The 21,927-nt window shown below is 46.2% G+C and overlaps 1 protein-coding gene across 1 annotated transcript; it reads left to right on the top strand.

Annotated features, from left to right (window-relative positions):
* Nucleotides 1–2,619: 2,619 nt before the first annotated feature.
* LOC311124630 (poliovirus receptor-like) lies at nt 2,620–13,036 on the top strand (the record flags this gene model as incomplete). The annotated part of the gene is made up of 6 exons (XM_084198742.1): nt 2,620–2,735; nt 3,068–3,311; nt 3,603–3,902; nt 4,405–4,522; nt 5,146–5,294; nt 11,356–13,036. Coding segments are annotated over 6 exons (1,487 nt in total), but the record flags the coding sequence as incomplete, so codon positions are not given.
* Between the last annotated feature and the right edge of the window lie 8,891 nt (nt 13,037–21,927).

Below are 21,927 nucleotides of genomic sequence, written 5' to 3'. Positions count from 1 at the left end.
CATCGCAGGGGTCACATAAAGAGTGGCGGGTGGGAAAAGTGCCTTTGCTTTCGACTCATTTCATGTTGGACACATTCTGGCCTAAAGTACACAGCAGCACTTGATTCTCTTTCCTGCTTTCTCTTTTTTCATCTGTTTTGGTGTAAAAGAAAGAACATAGAGTGCCCACATACAATTCACCCATTCTCCCAGCTCACTCTGTAGTTTCTCTGCACCGGTGCCCTCCACCCTTCTCTAGTACCACCTCTGCAGGCCTTGGCTTTCTCTCTCTCTCTCCTTCTCTTTCCCCCTCTGTGTCTCCCCCCCCCCCCCATCATCCCTCCCTCCCCCCATATCATCCCTCCCTCCCCCCCATTCATCCCTCCCTCCCCCCATCATCCCTCCCTCCCCCCATCATCCCTCCCTCCCGCCATCATCCCTCCCTCCCCACCCCCCATCTCTGTCTTTCCCTCCACCGTTCTCTCTCTCTTCATTTTGGCTGCCTCACAACTCGGCCAGAACCTGTACCTGTTCTTCTGTCTCCAATCCAGCCTGAAATGAGACGGCGCTTTGTCAAGTGGCTCCAGCAGCGCGCCTACTCCCTGAACCCTCGCTATTCATTTGTGTGGCTTCCCCCCTTATCCCGTTACTTGCCACCTTTTTACATCGTTCAGGCAGAAATATTGGTCATTCCACCTTTGCGCTTGACTAGGTGCTGCAGTGGATAGCGGCCGTTGGGAAGGACCCGTAAGTAAGCAGTTCGCTGTTAGTCTACACCTGTTGTTTACGAAGAATGTGATGAATAAAATTTAATTTGATTTTGCTAGTTCGGGAGTCTTTGTCATGGGTGCTCCATGTACAGGACCGATCACGCTTTTTAAACAAGCCAGACTCCAGGTCGTAAAGCTTCCTCTAATATTTTTCCCATTTCGACAGCTTTTTCTCATCCCTCATTGCTTTTGATGAAGTTGGGAAACAAATCAGAAACACTGTACATACGAGGTGAACGTTAGTAAAAGCCAATCAGGCAGCAGGGGAATTGTATATCCGTGAAATCTGTAATTGCCCCAGTGTGGATAACACAACTGATTATTTCTCTCCTGCTCACTGCTGCTTACAAGCCAGGAGATACATATGACGTTGGCGCTGGATGTATTAAATAGGCACGAGCCTGCCTGTTAAATGAGCCCTGTGACAATAGGTTATCGCTCACTCCCGTTTGCTTAGTGATGCTAATGATCCCTAATGATTCCTGACTAATGCAGGAATGATCAAGGAATCTTTTTGATAAAGAATGTCTACATGAAAGGAGTAACCTTGATAAAAGTGTCACAGGACTATAGAATAAAACATATTTTTCATGATATTATGGTTAATGTATAGTACTGTCCAGTTAGAAACAGGCCTAATGATGTTGGGTTTTCTCTGCTGTTCTCCAACATATGTCTGTCAACCCGTATTGAGCTGAAGCACAGCTCTCCTTTGCGATACTATCGAGCTGATTTCTCGACGGTGTGCTCACTCGGATCTAATACGTGTTTTCTGTTGATGCTGGAAGTCATTGTTTTTCATAGGAACTCCTCCTTCTGTAGTTGCCAGCTCAAAGCTCACACTGAAGTGCTTTGATAGAAAGACGTATCTTAATCTGTCTTCTTTTATTCATGTCAATTTAGCCTACAGAAGGCACCGGTTCAAGGCTGTGCACCCCGGATCTTTCATGCACAGCACTGCGGAGCATGGTTAAAGGTATACTCCGCGAGATGAAGTCGCAATAAACTGGATCGCAGATATTGAGATGAGCGAGATGCAAGACTTTGCTCTCGCACAGTCACACAGAGTGTCTGCGCATGTGCACTAGTGCGCTTCACGCTGCTACAGCGTGGTAGTTACGGGACCAAAACTGGGGAGAAGTTTAGACTCGTGCTTCAAAGCTCTTAGTTGTTGCGGAAATCAACCCACTTTGTGTTTACTTCCTGCATGGAACGTCACCTCTCTGAGTTTACCTTTAAGATTCACCATAGTCATACATCGTTTATCTAAAACGCTGGCATACAAGGAAATCAGTTTACTGGAAATCATAGAAATCCATGAACAGGATATGAGCTGGGTGTGAATTGTGAGTCAGAGCCTTGCAGGCTCAGTCTGGTGTGATGAAGTGATAACAGTGGTTCTTTCTCTTTCAGCATTATGGCCAGTTTGGAAGTTATACCTGCATCAGAGAGCGCTTTAACCACTGTGAATAATGTCTTGAAACGGCATGATCTATTTTGATCCCAGTGATTAATATGTAATTGGGGGGGGGGGGGGTTGAGGGGGGGGGGGGGGAGTGAGAAGGGCGAGGTGCAGTCCAGATAGAAACTCTAAATCGAGCTTATTGCTGCTTTTCAGTTCGAGGACGAACAGGTTTGACAGCTCCGGCCCCATTGTCTCCCTGCGGGGGTGGTTCAATGGCAGTCATTCACATATGCACATCTCAATCACTACACTCAGCATTAGTATGAGTTGTGGAGGTTATAGAGGGGGTTCTGTACGCCTGAGCCACAGGCAGAAAATGAGAGGTTGATGCTGATATATTTGTGTTTCTCTCGCTCTCTCTCTCTCTCTCACTCACTCACTCACGCTTTCTTTCTCCATCCACAGCTGCGTCGTGTCAGCGGGTGAGGGTGAGGGTGGTGGCGGAGGTGGAGGCATACCCCACCGAGTCGGTCGACCTGCGCTGTCAGTTTGTCGATGAAGGAAACACCAAGCTCACACAGGTAGCCAGATAACACACTCTGAGAGCCTGCTGTGCACGTCAGCTGTGCACGTCAGCCTTGACGCAGAGAAAGATAAATATTAAACCCTCTAATTTCCTTGAAGAGGAAGGACAGTGCTGTAAAGATGTTCTCTAAAGTTTTAATGTTGCAACCGTTGTGGTCGAAAAACATTGTTGCATTGAAATTCTGTCAGTGTGGGTATTCTCCTTTCTCTTAATATTCTATTTCATACCCCTGCATCTGTGAAATCTACTTGACATGTGGATAGACTTGATGTGCATAGACTGTCATCCTGCAACCCTCTAATATCTTGTCATTCCTCTTGGACACAGGTGTCGTGGATATGGGAGCCCAGGGAAGGCCAGAGGGACAACATTGCGGTCTTTCACCCCATATACGGCGAGAGCTTCCCCGAATCTCCCTTCAACGGGCGTGTCAGCTTCATCCAAGGCACCTTGACAAACCCCTCCATTACCATCACCAGCCTCAAGATGGCCGACGCCGGGCGGTACACCTGCGAGTATGCCACTTACCCCAGCGGCAATGAGCAAGGCACCACCAATCTGGTCATACTTGGTGAGCAGCTGGTGTTTGTTTTTTGTCTGCGCCCTAATTGTACTCGGCTAAGAGAGGGCTCTGGTGCTATGACTAATAGTGTCCTCAAATGAATGCAGTGTCACGAAACGCATCAGTTCCAATGCACCCACCTTGTTAAGCCTCCACATCGATCGCCTCGCTTTTCATCCTTGCCAGCTGAATCTCCGCTGCCTTTCTCTTGCACTATATCTTTTATTAGACTCTCAGAGGGACCACACTTCCCGTATATGCTCACTCATGCATTTACTCACTGTCTCTCCTCTCTTTCAGCGAAACCCAAGAATTCTGCATCTCCCGTTGTCGTCCAAGCCAGCACCAGCGGCAAACCAGTGGTCGTGGCCCAGTGTGAGGCGGCCGACGGCAAGCCAGCAGCCACCATCAAGTGGATGGGAGAAGTCGGTGGCACCGAAAACACCACTTCCAAAAAAGTGCAGGACGGCACGGTGACGGTAAGGAGTGAGTACCTCCTGGTGCCCACGCCCGAGGACAACGGCAAGGAGGTCACCTGCATGATCAGCCAGCGCACTCAGGACAAGCCGCAGACCTTCCCCATGAAGCTGTCCGTCGAGTGTAAGTGTGACGACTGGGTTTCGAACCCAGACCACAAGATTGTTAACCCTCTGAACCAAAGCCTAGGCATTACTCAAATAACGAATGTTTGAATAACCGTCTTATTCAACCAAGTGGGGAAAAAGCACAATAGAATATATGCATTAGGTCTCAGGTCTCAGACAAGGTTGGGTTACTCATCGCACAAGCATGGTTCACAAACATTTCTGAAGCATGTTGGATCTACCCTGTGTTTGTTTTTACCGAGCGTGAGACATCAGTCCCTAGTCATATCTCTGCAATCCTCCGGCGGTAGTTTTCAGTTTCACTGATGCTTTATAGGTCAACTGTCGCTGTGAAAACCTCTTGTGTTGAAGCCTCTCCCACTCCTGCACCCCAGTAGGTAATCAGTGTTCACTTGGTCACTCCAATTCACAGTAAGACCTCTTTCTCTCTTTCTCTCTCACTCTCTATTCTCTATCTATCTCTCTCCTCTCTCTGTTCTTTTCCCCTTCTTTCTCAGATCCCCCAACTGTGTCCATAGTGGGCTATGATAACAACTGGTACATTGGCCGGACCGACGCTGTCCTGACCTGCCAGGCCACTGGCAACCCTGTCCCCACCACCGTCACTTGGACAGCGTGAGTATCCCTTCCCATAGCTGGCTCCTGATCTTTGGAGTACCCCCCCCCCCATTGCAGTTCCAGGCTTTTTTGGAGTATATCTCCCATTGCAGTCCCAGGCTTTTGGAGTATCCCTCCCATGACTGTCCCATACTTTTGGAGTATCCGTCCTCATTTTGGTCTTAATTTACCCTGAGATGGGAGAATGACTTTAGACAATGTCTCCCAAGTCTATCCCAGACAACAGAAGGAGTCAGTAAGGCAAAAACAATCAATTAGAAATTCCAATCTGATCTGCTAGAGTACCAATATTGCCTGTCCTCTGGGGCCCAGCAGCTTGCCTTTATCTCGTAACGGGGAACACAAGTATCTCTGCAGCAGTTATACGGAAAAGAAAAACATATTTTATTTGTTTTTCTCTTGTTGATGATCCACATGGTCTTCATTTCGTCTCGCAGTGATAGACAGATGGTGGTTAGATAGATGGACTGTTGCAGCCTACAGTCTGCTCCTCCAGTTGAGGTTTTGAATATGGAACAAGATAGGAACTGGTCATATGGCTGTTCTTCTTCCAAGCCGTTTATCTCTGTCCTCCCTCTGCTCTCTCTCACTCCTGCTCCCCCTCTCCATCCCACACACAGCATGTCCGGTCGCATGCCTGACACGGTGCAGATCGACGCCAACAAGCTGATCGTGCGGAAGGTGGACGAGGCTGTGAACACCACCTTCGTATGCGAGGTGATGAACCGGCTGGGAGTGGGCAAGCACCAGGTCACCACAGCGGTCATCGGTGAGTCAAACCCACTGAGCATGTGACAGCTGCCTGCCTACTCCTACTTAATCATATGTACACACACTGATACACACATTCCCGCTCGCGAGCAAACACAGAAACAGACATTTGTGGACGCACACACACACACACACACACACACACACACACACACACACACACACACACACACACACACACACACACTGGGATCAGGGCTAGAGTCCTGCAGGCTGGTCTGTTCCATCATTTACACTGTCAGACTAATGTTCCATCACAGCTTCCTCTCAGTCGTCTGCTGGGCAGGTAAAAGGGGGTTATGGTTTGGCTTTTAGGGGTTCTTGGAAGGGTTCTTTTATTAATGGGGGAAACCAGTTGGTGTGAGCCAGTTTGCCGGGTATTCTTTTATTTTCTCCCCACTAACATCCTTAGTGTAGGTCTGGACCCCCCCCCCCCCCCACCTTCAAATTAGAGTCTGCTCTTCCTCTGCATGCACTTTCAACAGATTTTTCCTCATTTCAAATGAATGTATTCGGATATGCTGCGGTTTCTCCTCTCGCTTGCTCCCATGCTTTCACACATTGATCCAATGAACACAGAACAGCCTTACATTGGCTAGCCTTGACTTGGGTGTCAGTTATGGTTTGCAAGATGTCAGTTATGCTTTATTACATTTGGATTCTGCCTGGTCAAAATCGGTGCCGCCTTTGGATCAGTGGAACCAGTGCAGTTAGCACTTGTTCTCGGCAAAGACAACGCGAAAGCTACATTTAGAATCCGTGGGAATCCTTTCAGAGATTCTGAATTGTCTCCCTTTGAGAACAAAGGTGCTTTGTAGGCGCACACTGCTGAAACGTGTGGGAGGTGGGGAAGAAGTATGCTCTGGCTAGCAGCGTTGCCTTGTGACTACAGTATTGGGGTTGGCAGGCACTTCCACCAGCACCACATCTTTGCAAGTAACTGAGAAAAAACGTGGTCCAACCTCCAGTGACTTTGTCCTTGGCTTTGAACTGTGTTTCATCCCAAGCAATGGTGCCAGAAAATTTTTTCTTCTAAATGAAACCACTTTGTTGCACAAACACAATCAGTTCCCTTAATTTTCACTCCTGAAACCCTTTAAAAGCCCTCTCTGTTCCCTTTAACTTCAGATGAAAGCACCAAGCTATTTGTCTGGGGGTGGCTTTTATAACACCCCTTTGAGGTTGTGATTGTTACGAGGGTTGACGGAGGTGCTGAGCACAAAGTAGAAGATGAAGTTTCTCCTCTACGTTTAAAGAGGAGTGCTCAGTCACGTGACCCACGACCTCTGAGTAAAATAAAGAACCGAGTTCTGCTGACAGGAGAGGAAAATACACCGGTCTCTCGCTCGACACTTGCTCAGCGGGCACGTGCCAGAGATGGCGTGTTAGTGTCGACAAGGCGCCAGCTGGATCTGTCCGTGAAGGGAGAGCGGCAGAGAGGGGAAAACAATAACAGAAAAGTCCAAAGAACTCTGAGATGACTCCTGCTAGACTTTCAAAGGCCTGGCAGGGGTTCGCGACCCCTTGTCTCTCCAGTCTCCCCCCTCCTTTGTGGGCAGTCCAGCTGGCTCTGTACACAGCATTATTTTCACTGTTCACTGGAACACTTCTGAAGGGACCAGCAGCGCACACACACACACACACACACACACACACACACACACACACTACTTCCTCTACTGCCTCAGGCAAGCCATCCTCTGGACCCACACACACACACAAGCCTCCGCAGGGACAGAATAATAAACTAATCTAGCCGAGAGGAAATGCTGCCACTGAAATGGCTGCTGACATAAACCCGGGGCTAGTAACCTACTGTATTGTAGCCTTAGTTCCGGTTTTGTCCTCCTCAGGGCTGGAATGGCTGCAGGCCACTGGAAGTTCCTCTTTAATTAATTATCACATCTCGATTAATCTATCTCCATTGAGCAGATTTAATCCATCTCGATTTATCAGATTTTGTTTCCCGCCTCAGTTGTGGCCATGTTAAGGGGGTGTAGTAAGAACTGCCAGACCGTGAGGTTTCATCTCTGTCAGGGAGATAAGGAGAGAGAGAGGCAGGCACCTGGCCATGGTGGCTTATCAGAGACTGCCCCGTGGTGCCCAGAGAGAGGCTAAACCTGCCCCATGGAGAGCCTGGCGGGAAGGTACAAATAAACAAGTTAGAGAATATCTACCATGAACATCTGCCCATTTGCCTCCAATGATACTAGATGTACTGGATGTAGTTTGCAGAGCTAGTCCAATGTGACCCAGTAACCTTGCCCAAGGCCTGAAGAGGCGTGTTACAAAGAACTAACACCAAAGAACTAGCAAAATTGACAAACCTCGGACATTAGCACCACCAGACTGGGTTAGCTTGCAGAGCTTAAATGGATAGTGTGAGATTTTGGCGATTCGAGGAAAAGCCCTTTTTCTACCTACCCAGAGTCAGATGATCTCATGGATGCCATTTTTATATCTCTAATTGGCGTTAGCGCAATGACTAGAAGTCTACCAGAACAGCTAGCATGCTCATCAAGTTCATATGACTCTTGATATGTAGAAAAAAGGCTTAGTTGCCAAAATCTCATACTATCCCTTTAACATCTGCAAGCTAACCCAGTCTGCTGGAGTGCTGATAACCAAGGTTGATCAATTAAATATATATATTTAAAAAAATATCGAACCTCTTTGCCAAAACACAAAGAATGATTGATCGAAACCTGAGGCAAGGAGTATCTGACTGAGAATCTGAGTATATATCTCCTAAATATTTCAGATAGAAATGTGTGTGGTTCAATGCATTACTTACTAGTGAGGAAGACTTTGTTTGAATTTCATTCAAATGTCAATAACCACCTTCCCTGAACTGGGCCCACGTTTTCAATTGGACTCTGGTGGTCAGGTTCTCCACAAACGCTACATGCAGTAGCAGCCTGACTGTCTCAGGAGAGACCCCCCCCCCAATTCCAATCCCGCTCTGCCTCAGCCATTTGACGTCGAAGAGCGACAGAACGATACGCCTGATTTGGCATTCCACTGCCAGGCGTCTAACAGACCCAAGCAAAGGGCAATGATTGCCTTGCCTGTGAGCGGCCGCATTTCAATTTGAATGATAAAGTCTAAATCCGAACGCTTTGCCATTGCATTAACCGCTCATACCCTGCCATTTTGTGCCTGGCGCTTTGTCATTTTCCTCATTTTCCCAGGCTTGTAAATGCAACTGCCCTCTGGCCTGACCCAGCAGAAACAAGCTCCCCTGTCTGCATAGCCTCAGGCTGGAGGAGCATAGCTCTGTAATCCTCCAGGGTCATGAAGCTACCTTTCAATTAGCCAGAGGGTTAGCTCTATAGAACATCAGGTCAGATGACTATCTGTCTCAATAATCCCCCATCATTAATCAATGGGAAGTCAATGCAAGACAGAGTGCCCTAAATCCTTCAGGACTAGTACTGGGATCACTTTTCCCCTCTGCCCCAGCTTTGGGGCCTCCTCACTCTGTTCTGGAAGAATGAAGCTGGAACCACACACTTCTTTTTCTCTCTCTCCTTCTCTATTTCCTGTTCTCTCTCCCTTCAGCTTCCCCCCATGAATGACTCATTGCTATTCACTGTGTGTCAGTTTGTTGATCTCTATCAACAGCCAAGTTCTGGATTCAATCATCGCAGCAGGATTTGTCCAACTTAACATTGGTCTCAAAATAAATGTGCCTGTGTATAGTGCAGTCTTGGTACAGTATTCACAGAACTGATTGAGAATTTGAGTCCTTTATCTAAAAATATAATTTAATGTTATGAATTTATTGAGTCTTAAGACAAGCAGGTGCTAACAAATGTGTAAATTGTGTGCTCGGTAGAATTGGCATCTAAATAATGTGCTGTAAGCTAAACCATCAGATGTGCCTCTCAAGGTGTTTATCCTTTGCAGTTATCAAATGCAGTGTGTTTACATCTAGCAACATACCACCAGACACAAACACTGAAAATCAATACCCGATCCAGATTGACCCATCTGCTTACAGCATGTATTTTTTTTAAAAGATCATGCAATGCAGTCATTTCTTTTCATTAACTCCCAGCCGAGGCTAATTACCTCCGAGCTTACATTATTGTGATGGTGTGTCAGAGGGGGAGTGGAGCACTCGGAGCTACGCTAGTTCACCCCTCCTTGTTGTGTGCTGTCGACACATCCTGACAGTAGCCAGCAAGGCCACTTAAGAGTGCTTGCCGACTGTGTGAATACAGTGTTGAATACAGTGTTACTGCTGCATAGAGACTGCAGCTGGGAAGAAGGCGGTGGTGAATGTGGAGGCAGAGTGGCTAAGGGTGGGGATGTCACCGGGGTGAGGGGGAAATACCTCCTAGCGTTCCTCACCTCTGTAGGGGGACGAGGGAACAGCTCAATTAAATTCAGTGTGAGTGTAAGAGAGAGCGAGACGTGTGTGTGTGTGTGTGTGTAAATGTGTTAGTTTCAGCACATCTGCACAGCGTTTTCCGAAATAAATTATTTAGAAACTTCCGCGTCTGCAAGGAGAGAGGGGGATTAAATGGGCTGTAGAGAACTGACAAAAACTGAGGAGAAAAAAAGACGTGTGTGTTTTTGTGTCCTCTTCCAAAAAGAAAGGAGAGGGAGGGAATTGGATGTGATTTGAAAAAATGCCTTGCTCCCTTCAGACTAGACTACTTGAATGTGAAATGATTGAGATTGTCATGGAAACACTGGAGATTTTCAGGGGAGGAGGAGGGGGAGATGGGACGGAAGATTTGAGGTGAACGTGGATGCAGAGGTTGAGAGGGTGCTCTTACCCCCACTGACAGAGTTCACACTGTACAACACTGTACAGCAACTCCGTACATTCCCTCTCAACACGATATCTGGAGGGCTTTTAACAGACAAGTGAAGTGCACCAAGAGTGCATCAACCGTAGGTTATTATTGGATATTTACAGTTCTATACATATGGGTACTTTACCTGTACTGTACAGCAAGAACCTGAAATCCTATTTTTCAACATCATTCCAGATCCATGTTATTTTCCCTGCCTTTTTCCTGTTCAGAGAATCTCTTCCTGTTCGCTAAGTTGTGATTAGCTGAAACAGGAAGAGATGGTTCAGGTCGGCTCTGCTGTTGTGCTCCTTCCCCTAATCTCTCTGCCATGACAGTAATATAGGCGGTGATATAAGCTCGCTGTGATCATCTTGACATTTCTAACCCCTTGCTGGTTGATTTAGTCCTGACTCCCAACTACCCCTGTCCTATTTCTCCCTGTGCCGTGGCTTTGATGTTTTCCCCTCCCTATACCCAGATTTAGATATGGACATCAGGGCCTTGCATCTCCCAAGCCCTCTGTCTTGGCAGGGCATTCCAAGCTGCCCTGTATGGGGTCGGGGTTTGGAATGGATCAAACTGCAGGCGGGTTTCTGCCTCTTATAGCCTCGTGTGGCTCTGAGTTGAGTTCCTCCATTGGACTGGTTTCTGGTTTACAGTGGGGGAGCGCTCATTGCCCGGGGTTAAACTAACTGACCGATTAGGTGCAAGGGGGGGTGGCCAGAGCAGTATGTCGATGTGTTCCATTTTCCAATTCCATCATGCATGACCACAGTGTGCTAGTCATTACCACTTCTGTAGTCCCCTTTCACTTCCCTTTTCCTATCTCTTACCCTGTCTCTCTCTCTCGTCTCTGCGTTGTTGTGCCCGATGTACGCCTCGGTCAAAATCTCAGACCCGGGATTTTACATCGTGGGTCACAAAATGTGTTCCTCATTTTAGTTTATCTTCCGAAACAAGAGTGGACTGGCTCAAACTTGGCTCACACCAACCGTACTAGGACCGTATAAATGGGCAACAGGGGGCTGCAAAAAACTGCAACTAAAAGGGAGGAATCAATCCCAGTCAAATTGCTACAACACTGATCGAGACACCACCACCTCACTGACAGCATCTCACCAGGAGAGCACCAGAACAACAACACTACTCCTATGGAAAGAGGCCCATTAAAAACCGACCAACCACCCTCCTCTTCCCTCCCCCCATTTTTTGTCTCTCCCTCTACCTTTTGCTCCCCTCCCCCCTCTGCAGAGGCCATAGCGGACCCGTCCAACGCGGGTGTGGTGGCGGGGGCTATCATCGGCAGCCTGCTGGCCCTGCTGCTGGTCAGTGCGCTGATTGCTGTCCTGGTGAACCGCAGTCGCCGGCAACGGCGCGGTTACCCCGGCAATGGAGAGCCAGGCGCCTACGGGAACAAAGCCCGCCTCTTCGGCGGAGCTGGCAACAAGAGCGAAGGCACGGGGGCCAACATCAACGGGCCCATCTATACGTACCGCGAGAGTGACCCCGGCGCGCTGGTGGAGAATGTCAACGACTTCCACCGCCATGGCCCGCCAGGCTCCACCCCCACCGCCCACGACATCCTGCTGAGCAGCGAGATGGACGAGGCAGAGCGCAGGAAGTTCGACGCCCTCGACGACAGCCTGGAGGAGGAAGAGGAGCGCTACGACAGCTTTAGCGTGGGCATGGCGCCAGCTTATCACATCCACCGGCACAACGAGGAGATGGGAGGGGTCAGCATGTACCTGGACGACGACATGGAGTCACAGCGAGACGGGTCGGTCATCTCCCGGACTGCCATCTACGTCTAGAGAGGGACGGTCAACCAACCCGGGTCCAAGAGGGAGAGCTGAGGACAGGGAGGAGAGTCCATCACCACCAATCAACAACCACCTCTCTGGAACGATACCACCAACAACCACCCCTCACCCTGCATACATGCAACGCTTATGATAATAAAAAAAAAAAAATCACTACAGAAACAAAACAAGGAGTTGAAACTGAACTGTAACTGATGAACAAGCAGAATGATAACTTGAGTGCGCTGGTCAATGACTAGACATCTTGATAAGTCAGTCAGTCTACCAAAAAAAATGAAACAATGTAACTCATCTTCAATGCTGCTTATTGCTCCATTTCATTTCCGCTTAGCAAGTGAAATGTGAAGAATGACCATGTGACTGCATTAGTAGCCAACTAATCCACAGGACTGCAAACACTATAAGACTTTTTCTTGGTAAGGTCACTTACCATTCAATGTCGCCTTCATGGTAAAACTTTAGACGCATTCATAGATGGTCACACTAGTTATATAACCACTGCTACTGCTTCAAGATGTCCTCTAGTGGACTGCGGTGTGGAGGACAAGGAAGAAAGCTGTAACTTGCTGTCTTAATGTGCATCACAGGCGTTCTATAGCACAGTGTTATGTAATGGTCTTTGTATTATCAAGATGTTTGGGCCTTCAGGCCTTGTTCAACCACATTTGGTGTTAATGACTCATAATGACTTAGACAGAGTTAGTCCCACCAACTTTGTTTCCAACTTCATTTTCATGCACATTTCCTTCTTTCTATTGGTATTGTGATTACTTCCTTTTATATATGGGAGGCCAGCGACATGGTAGACCAAGCTGGAGATGGGGTTTGGACGAGAGAAGTGGGCGACCAGATCTGTTTCTTTTTCCACCTGTATGTTGGCTGTGTTCACGTTGGTGGAACGTCACTGCTAAGAGGGCAGCGGGTCAGCTGGCACGATCCGAGGGTATTGGGGCCACGTGCCAGGCTGCACTAGCCTACCATGCTGAGGGACCAACCAGCTCCTGTAACGATCGGAGCCACGTCTAGTCTGCCTAGCTATAGATAAGACAGACCGACTGATAGATGGACACGCATGCCCAGCTCTAACTGGACCTACTGCTCCAACTGTCAGTTTGACCAATAAAAAAAAAAGGAAACGGACTCCATTTCCCCGGCAAGTCAATAAATGCGCCGTTCGCCGCTGATGCTCGAGGGACCAGAGGCAGTGGCGGAATATTTCCCTCTCAGTTTTTACCAGAACAAGCTGTTCCTAGCCCACATGTTTAATTCAGGAGTAGAAGAGGCATAAAAGTGTTGTGCTTTATCTTGTGTAGAGGTATAGAGAGAGAGAGGCTGATTTCCGGATGGTATTGATCACTTTTGCGATTAATCCAGTTAAGCCGAAGCATTAATAAGACAAGCCGCACATATGGCTGAAATTGCGAAGTTTTGCTCCCGAATACAGTAGGAGTTATGAGGTCGACCGTCTGCCTTGTTGTCGACCGTCTACGATCGATTATCTACTTAGAAATACAGTATTATAATTTTATTAGCAGGGCGAAATGCTTGGTTGAGTTTTATTTTTGCTGTATGTTAATGGGAAAATCTCTGCCTGCCCTCTAAGGGGGCAGTAACACATACAATATGCCTGTGACTGTGTGTGGGGATATTTCTGACCGAGGCCCATTTAGTTCTAAGTCTGGCCGGCATATGTGTTTTCGAGTTCTGAGTTGACCGAATTTGACTCGCTGCCAGACCTGGAACGAGGTTAAGGGGCTAACCCCACCCCGCAGTATGTTCCACTGTCGGATTGGCGCCGTTCACTTTAAAGTAGCGGCCGAGTGTGTGCTGATGAGTGTGTGTATTTTGCAAGGGTGTGTGTAGTGTGATTGTACAGATTTGAGTTGTGTGTATCCCACATGCTGATTCACCGCGCAATAGCCCAATGTTATGCAGGACTTGTTTTGCATAATTTCATACATATGGATGGCTAAGCCTATCATGATTTATCTCTGAGTCATTCATCACTCATTTCATGCACAGTAACCTCACTGATGAAGGGGTTGGGGGACAGTGATAGGAAACTGCTTAGCACGGGGACCCGCATGGACATGAATATTACACTGGTGGAGCCGGAATGGAGCCGGACTGGCTCAAAGGGCCTTTGGAGTGGTATCCAGTGCCACACCGGCCAGATGGAAACTTGATTGGGTATTGGTATCCGGGCCGTTGCTCTGTAAATGTTGTGACCCACTCCCCCTCCTTTGCCTTTTCTTATCACAGATTCATATCGCATTATCAGATCATCACCACTGTGTTCAAATTAACTGTTTTCCTTATGATGTTTTGTGCGAATGGGTATCCATTTTTTTCTAATTAAGAAAAATAAGTGTTCTTATGTGAGGTGTTGGTTGTGTATATCTTGATGTAAGATATCCATTTAATTATCTAGGTGTGTGTTTATCTTCAAGACTTCCATAAGCTATGTTATTTATAAGTGCTGTGTGGGTAGTGGTAAATATCACAGACTATTATCATGGGAAATGTTTGGAAAATAACCAATGACTACAAATGACCTTACTGTAATTACATGTGTGTCAAGGCATGTATCTTGTAGCCTACTGGTAGCCTAGGGCCTCCTGTAGCTCAGTTGGTAGAGCATGGCGCTTGCAACGCCAGGGTTGTGGGTTCGATTCCCACGGGGGGCCAGTATGAAAAATGTATGCACTCACTAACTGTAAGTCGCTCTGGATAAAAGCGTCTGCTAAATGACTAAAATGTAAATGTAGAGGTATATTATCGGGGGCCTTGATCTCCAGTCTGCTCTGACCGTCTTTTCCACACAAACACTCTCTCTCTTCCACAGATAAACTCTCACAAGAGAGCATATAATCACACACCCTTGCAGATCTGTTTCACCCATAGAATTCTCTCTCTCTCTCACTCACACACACACACACACACACACTATATTTCCCTGACCTGACACAATCCTTGAGTTCAATGCCTCCCATTAGCAGGGGCAAGATAGTTCCTCGTTGGCCTCCTGTGACTCCATCACTCTCCATCTTGTTATTAAGATGAAAAGAGAGGGAAATCGTTCTCTACAGAGGCTTAAAACCTTTGATTTGCCATTCCCCTGTTTTAGAAGTAAACAAGCACCAATTTCACTCTGTGGGAAATGGTGCTACAGCTTGTAAGGACCATGTCAGAATAAAAAGCAATATTTCTGGCATGCAATTACCATCCCTGTCTAAGGGCAGGGGTGGTGGTTATTTTAAAAAGCATAAATATGTTACGACGTCCTACAGTTTTTGTCACACTCTAATCTCAAGACAACCAAACAAAGCCTTAAATTCACCATTTGGCCACATGCAGTATTCCCCGTGTCCCTTGTGTACAAAGTATAAATACATCCAACATACTTGCAACATGCATTACTAATTTATGTGGTCATGTTAGTGCATCTGTTCTGCCCAGCTGCTGGCATAATAAGATATTCATATTTTCTGCTAAATTCTACAGTGTTTTTGTTGTGTACAATGTTGACAGGATGGTGACCTGGAGAATATGAATAATATTAAAAGCTTCTATATTCCAAGATGTTTGTCTCGCTCACTACAAGCTGCTAGTATAACAACGTCTTCTGTATCACCGTCTGACAGGGTGGGTGTTTTCATTAGAAACCTTTCCTTCCAGTTTGTCCTGTCAACATTATTTTTGTATTCTGGTGTTATTAAAGTATGATGGATTTCTAAATATGATTGAGTCTGTTATGTGTGACGTTCAGACAGTGTAGTGGTCCGTCTGTGAATTTGATTGTGTATGTAACATGTATATCGACAATGTTTTGCTTCAGCCCTTGCCGTTATTAGGTCTACCTTAATATAAAACTGAAATTATTCTCATTATTACACAGAGAACTGTCTGTTCGGTTACATTTATCATCTTCCACAACAACCCCATCTAGACAAGTGTAATTACCCAAAGTGCTAGAGAAACTATAGGGTTATTAATGTGGAACAGTGAGATATAATAAGTGCAGAGTAACCATCATGCAAAGAATACTGATGACAATGAGCAGTTTCTCAAGTAGATGCATTCATGGTTCCCTGAATGAGTTGTTTACAACAAGTGGGCTGGATGTTGTTGTATGTTGTCTTCAGTTCCAAACTATTTTTATGGACCTAAATAAGGTGGCTTATTCAGACAAACCTGTGGTACTACGTTGCCCCACAACATCCTTGACTGTAGTCGAGACGTTTATGGTCCTCCTGAGTCCACTTTAGGTCCTCGTCTGTTGCCTTGACTACGCCTCTTTGTGGCACTCTGTCAAACCCTCTTCACTCAGGGCTTTTATCCTTGTTGACCTAATGCAGGCGACTGGGACACGAATGGCTTAGTTTCAGTTCAGGGAACGCTACTGAAAAAATAGCCTTTTTAAGATCTGTTTAGAGTCATATTTTACAAAAGTCAACCTACCTCAAGTCTGCTGGCATGTAAATCTTGGTAACGGCTTTGAAAGGTGAGATTGTGACAAGCAACAAACAATTACCTCAGACAATCTACAATCTTTGGGTGTGAACTGTTAAAGTGGAAGGATACCAATTGTTTTTGGCGGGGCTGACATGCAGAATGTTAAATAATGTAGCAGGGCACGTAACGACTGAAGTAGACCCACATGTTATAGTAATGTAATGTCGTTTTTCTGCCTCAATGCGAAATCGTGTCATTATCAGGCAGATCTGACGCGCACATTTGTTTAGCATATTATTCTATTAGTTCCACTTTTTTTAAAACAGTGACTGGGTTGGAACTATTTTCCTCACGAGACCTACACTACCAGTCAAAAGTTTGGACACACTTACTCATTCAAGGGTTTTTCTTTATTTGTACTATTTTTTTTACATTGTAGAATAATAGTGAAGACATCAAAACTATGAAATAACACATATGGAATCATGTAGTAAACAAAAAGGTGTAAAACAAATCAAAGTATATTTTATATTTGAGAATCATCAAATAGCCACCCTTTGCCTTGATGACAGCTTTACACACTATTGGCATTCTCTCAACCAGATTCACCTGGAATGCTTGTCCAACAGTCTTGAAGGAGTTCCCACATAGGCTGAGCACTTGTTAGCTGCTTTTCCTTCACTCTGCGGTCCGACTCATCCCAAACCATCTCAATTGGGTTGAGGTCGGGAGATTGTGGAGGCCAGGTCATCTGATGCAGCACTCCATCACTTTCCTTCTTGGTAAAATAGCCCTTACACAGCCTGGAGGTGTGTTGGGTCATTGTCCTGTTGAAAAACAGATGATAGTCCCACTAACCCCAAACCAGATGGGATGGCGTATCGCTGCAGAATGCTGTGGTAGCCATGCTGTTTAAATGTGCATTGAATTCTAAATGAATCACAGACAGTGTCACCAGCAAAGCACCCCCACACCATAACACCTCCTCCTCCATGCTTTACGGCGGGAAATACACATGCGGAGATCATCCGTTCACCCACACCGCGTCTCACAAAGACATGGCGGTTGGAACCAAAAATCTCCAATTTGGACTCCAGACCAAAGGACAAATTTCCACCGGTCTAATGTCCGTTGCTCGTGTTTCTTGGCCAAGCAGGTCTCTTCTTCTTATTGGTGTCCTTTAGTAGTGGTTTCTTTGCAGCAATTCGACCATGAAGGCCTGATTCACACAGTCTCCTCTGAACAGTTGATGTTGAGATGTGTCTGTTACTTGAACCCTGTGAAGCATTTATTTGGGCTGCAATTTCTGAGGCTGGTAACTCTAATGAACTTATCCTCTGCAGCAGAGGTAACTCTGGGTCTTCCAATCCTGTCGTGTTCCTCAAGAGTGCAGGTTTCATCATTGCGCTTGATGGTTTTTGCGACTGCACTTGAAGAAACTTTTAAAGTTCTTGACATTTTCCGGATTGACTGACCTTCATGTCTTGAAGTAGTGATGGACTGTCGTTTCTCTTTGCTTATTTGAGCTGTTCTTGCCATAATATGGACTTGGTATTTTACCAAATAGGACTATCTTCTGTATACCCCCCCCCCCCCCCCCCCCACACCTTGTCACAACACAACTGATTGGCTCAAATGCATTAAGAAGGAAAGAAATTCCACAAATGAACTTTTAAGAAGGCACACCTTTTAATTGAAATGCATTCCAGGTTGAGAGAATGCCAAGAGTGTTCAAAGCTATCATCAAGGCAAAGGGTGACTATTTGAAATAAAATATATTTTGATTTGTTTAACACTTTTTTGGTTACTACATGATTCCATATGTGTTATTTCGTAGTTTTGATGTCTTCACTATTATTCTACAATGTAGACAATAGTACAAATAAAGAAAAACCCTGGAATGAGTAGGTGTGTCCAAACATTTGACTGGTAGTGTGTGTGTGTGTGTGTGTGTGTGTGTGAGAATGTGAATTGTTATGGATTTTGTAGGCCGCCATCTATGCTAATTATTTTATTTATTTAAAACGTCCCTTTATCCCCCAGTATGAATGGAAGACGGGCATGTCAGCATTACCAGGCATGTCAAAATTCCATGCCAAATTAGATTTTTATTTTCAAGAATGAGAGAAATTATTAATAAAATTGAAACAGATAGAAAAAAAAAAAAAAAAACTGTAAAATAAACAGCCAAACACATTCTTCTATAGTATTATTTGTGGAATGTCATTGTTTAGACTAGGTAGGCCATGAAATTGCACTGGAATGCTGAATGCCGGAATGCTTTAAATGATTTTCCTCGACTCGTCAATAAGTGTCTCGCCCACATGACCTAGTAGCTTGTTGTTTACCTTGGGGCTTGTGACCTTAACCAGAGGGTGTCAGGGCAGGGCTTGCAGAAACACCTGATAGCCTACTATGTTCTGGCCTGCCGGCTGCTTGCCTGTCCACTGTATATTGACAGGCCACTAATGGCTCTGGCTGGCCAGTATTAATGGACCAGCAGGGCTGTGGACGGCCGCAGGGGGCCTTCCATTGAGCCCTGTGTGAACCGTGTGGACCGCCCTGGGGCCTAGTTGCTCTGCTCTGCTCTCTCACCTTTCCCGCGCCACTCAGCCTGAATGGATTGACATAGATTGACAGATAAATGACCTAAAGCGTCTTTTCTCCAGGCCAGTCTCTCAGCGGGATGGACAGATAGTCAGCCAGGGAGAAAATCCTGTCCATTTCACCTCCTGAATGTTCTCTCAGTTTCTCATCAAAAACTCACATTTGTATCTGTGTGAACAGTTTGGCTGTCAGTTGTCACAGCACCTGAGAGTTCAAATCAAATTTTATTTGTCACATGCTTTGTAAACAACAGGTGTAGACTAACAGTAAAATGCTTACTTATGGGTCCTTTTCCAACAATGCAGAGTTAAAGATAAAAATAAAATATAAATACACAGTGAATAACGAATCTCAATAACGAGTAAAAATAACATGGTTATTTACATTTTAGTCATTTAGCAGATGCTCTTATCCAGAGCGACTTACAGTAAGTAGGGTTAAGTGCCTTGCTCAGTCACCTAGTCAGCTTGGGGATTTGAACCAGCAACCTTTCGGTTACTCGCCCAACACTCTTAACCACTAGGCTACCTGCCGCCCTATACAGGGAGTACCAGTACCGAGTCGATGTGCAGCAGCTGCCAGGGAAAGCCTACAGTAATTTGTGATACCGGTGTGGAAGATCACATGTCCCTCACAGTTTTTGTGAAATTAGAACGCACATTCCTTAAGATAAGCCTTGTGACTTTGTCAGCTGTGCCTTTCACACTCGGGGGTGAGGCGTCATCGTTGTATGTGTGAACCCGAGCAAGAGGGAAAACTCAGCGAGCTTATCTCGCTGCAGCACCTTTGATAAGGGTAAGGTAGCAACAGGATTCAACGTTTCCTGAGGTGCGATGGCTTACAATCTGATCTGAATCGGCCTCCACTAACCTCTCAGTGGTCACCTTTCGGTATATGAAGTGATTTGGGTTAAGCGAACTGATCCTAGGACAGTTGGTAATGGATAGTCCAGTGATGGCTTTCCATCTGATCTGGAATCAGCATCTACCAACCACCCATAAAGTGGTCACCAGTTCGTATGCGATGTTATGCGTGTTAAAGTAGCTAATCCTAACTGATCCCAGGACAGTGGGTAATGGATAGCGCCAGCTCGCTAACTGCAATGACAAGATTCAGAACATAGAACCAGGGAAGTGACACTGAGCTAGGGAGAGGAGGTTGAACGTGGGCACTTGGATACCGGACATGTCCTCTTCGGTTTGGCTCTCTGCACAGTAGTGTCAAAAGCAGAGGGAGAGATACGAGACGGCTACTCTCTTTCTCTTCTCTTTTTGGCTTGAGAAGATAAGACTGACACCCCTGAAACGCACCACAGCACCATCGCTTCTCTGGTGCCCATCGTTCCCTGCGAAATGATGGCCAGAGTCCACCAGTTATCGAACCCTTTTTATGTAGGCTGTGAAGTGATAGGCATGCTCAGTCCTGCCCCACTGCTCAGCCATACTGTCTAGAGGCCTATCATCAAATCCACTATAATTTTATATACTTTTCTCCTCCATCAAGAACACTATCTTTAGCTTACGATTCAATTATATTCTTTAAAGGGTCAATCTGTGATTGCTGCATCCATTTTTGACTTTTAAATGAATGATATATACCCATTGATTCTTGAAGAATATAACTTATGCATGCCTCATGAGCTTAGTTCAACTGTCGTAACCCTTCAGAACCCAAAATACACTACATGACCAAAGGTATGTGGACACCTGCTCGAACATCTCATTCCAAAATCATGGGCAATAAAATGGAGTTGGTCCCCCCTTTGCTGCTATAACAGCCTCCACTCTTCTGGGAAGGCTTTCCACTAGATGTTGGAACATTGCTGCGGGGACTTGCTTCCATTCAGCCACAAGAGCATTAGTGAGGTCGGGCACTGATGTTGGGCGATTAGGCCTGGCTCGCAGTCGGCGTTCGAATTCATCCCAAAGGTGTTCAATGGGGTTGAGGTCAGGGATCTGTGCAGGTCAGTCAAGTTCTTCCACACCAATCTCAACAAACAATTTCTGTATGACCTCGCTTTGTGCACGGGGGCATTGTCATGCTGAAACAGGAAAGGGCCTTCCCCAAACTGTTGCCACAAAGTTGGAAGCACAGAATCCTCTAGAATGTCATTGAATGCTGTAGCGTTAAGATTTCCCTTCACTGGAACTAAGGGGCCTAGCCCGAACCATGAAAAACAGCTCCAGACCATTATTCCTCCTCCACCAAACTTTACAGTTGGCACTATGCATTCGGGCAGGTAGCGTTCTCCTGGCATCCACCAAACCCAGATTTGTCCGTCAGACTGACAGATGGTGAAGCGTGATTCATCACTCCAGAGAACACGTTTCCCCTGCTCCAGAGTCGAATGGCAGCGAGCTTTACACCACTCCAGCCGACGCTTGGCATTGCGCATGGTGATCTTAGGCTTGTGTGCGCCTGCTCGGCAATTAAAACCCATTTCATGAAGCTCCCGACAAACAGTTATTGTGCTGGCGTTGCTTCCAGAGGCAGTTTGTAACTCAGTAGTGAGTGTTGCAACCGTGGATAGACAAGTTTTACGCCCTTTAGCACTCGGCGGTCCCGTTCTGTGAGCTTGTGTGACCTACCACTTCGCGGCTGAGCCGTTGTTGCTCCTAGACGTTTCCACTTCACAATAACAGCACTTACTGAGTTACCGCCACTCTGATATCCAATAGTTTTCCCTGGCTGTATGTGATGATACAAACACTTTCTGAGCTAATACTGTTGACCAGGGCAGCTCTAGCAGGGCAGAAATTTGACGAACTGACTTGTTGAAAAGGTGGCATCCTATGACGGTGCCACGTTGAAAGTCACTGAGCTCTTCAATAAGGGCATGTTTGTCTATGGAGATTGCATGGCTGTGCGCTCGATTTTATACACCTGTCAGCAACAGGTGGGGTTGAAATGGCCAAATCCACTAATTTGAAGGGGTGTCCAC

Source organism: Coregonus lavaretus, assembly GCF_964263955.1.
Source record: "Coregonus lavaretus genome assembly, contig: HAP1_SCAFFOLD_5415, whole genome shotgun sequence".
Classification (NCBI taxonomy): Eukaryota; Metazoa; Chordata; class Actinopteri; order Salmoniformes; family Salmonidae; genus Coregonus; species Coregonus lavaretus.
Note: the sequence above shows the minus strand (reverse complement) of the source record. Positions and strands in the feature narration are given on the sequence as shown.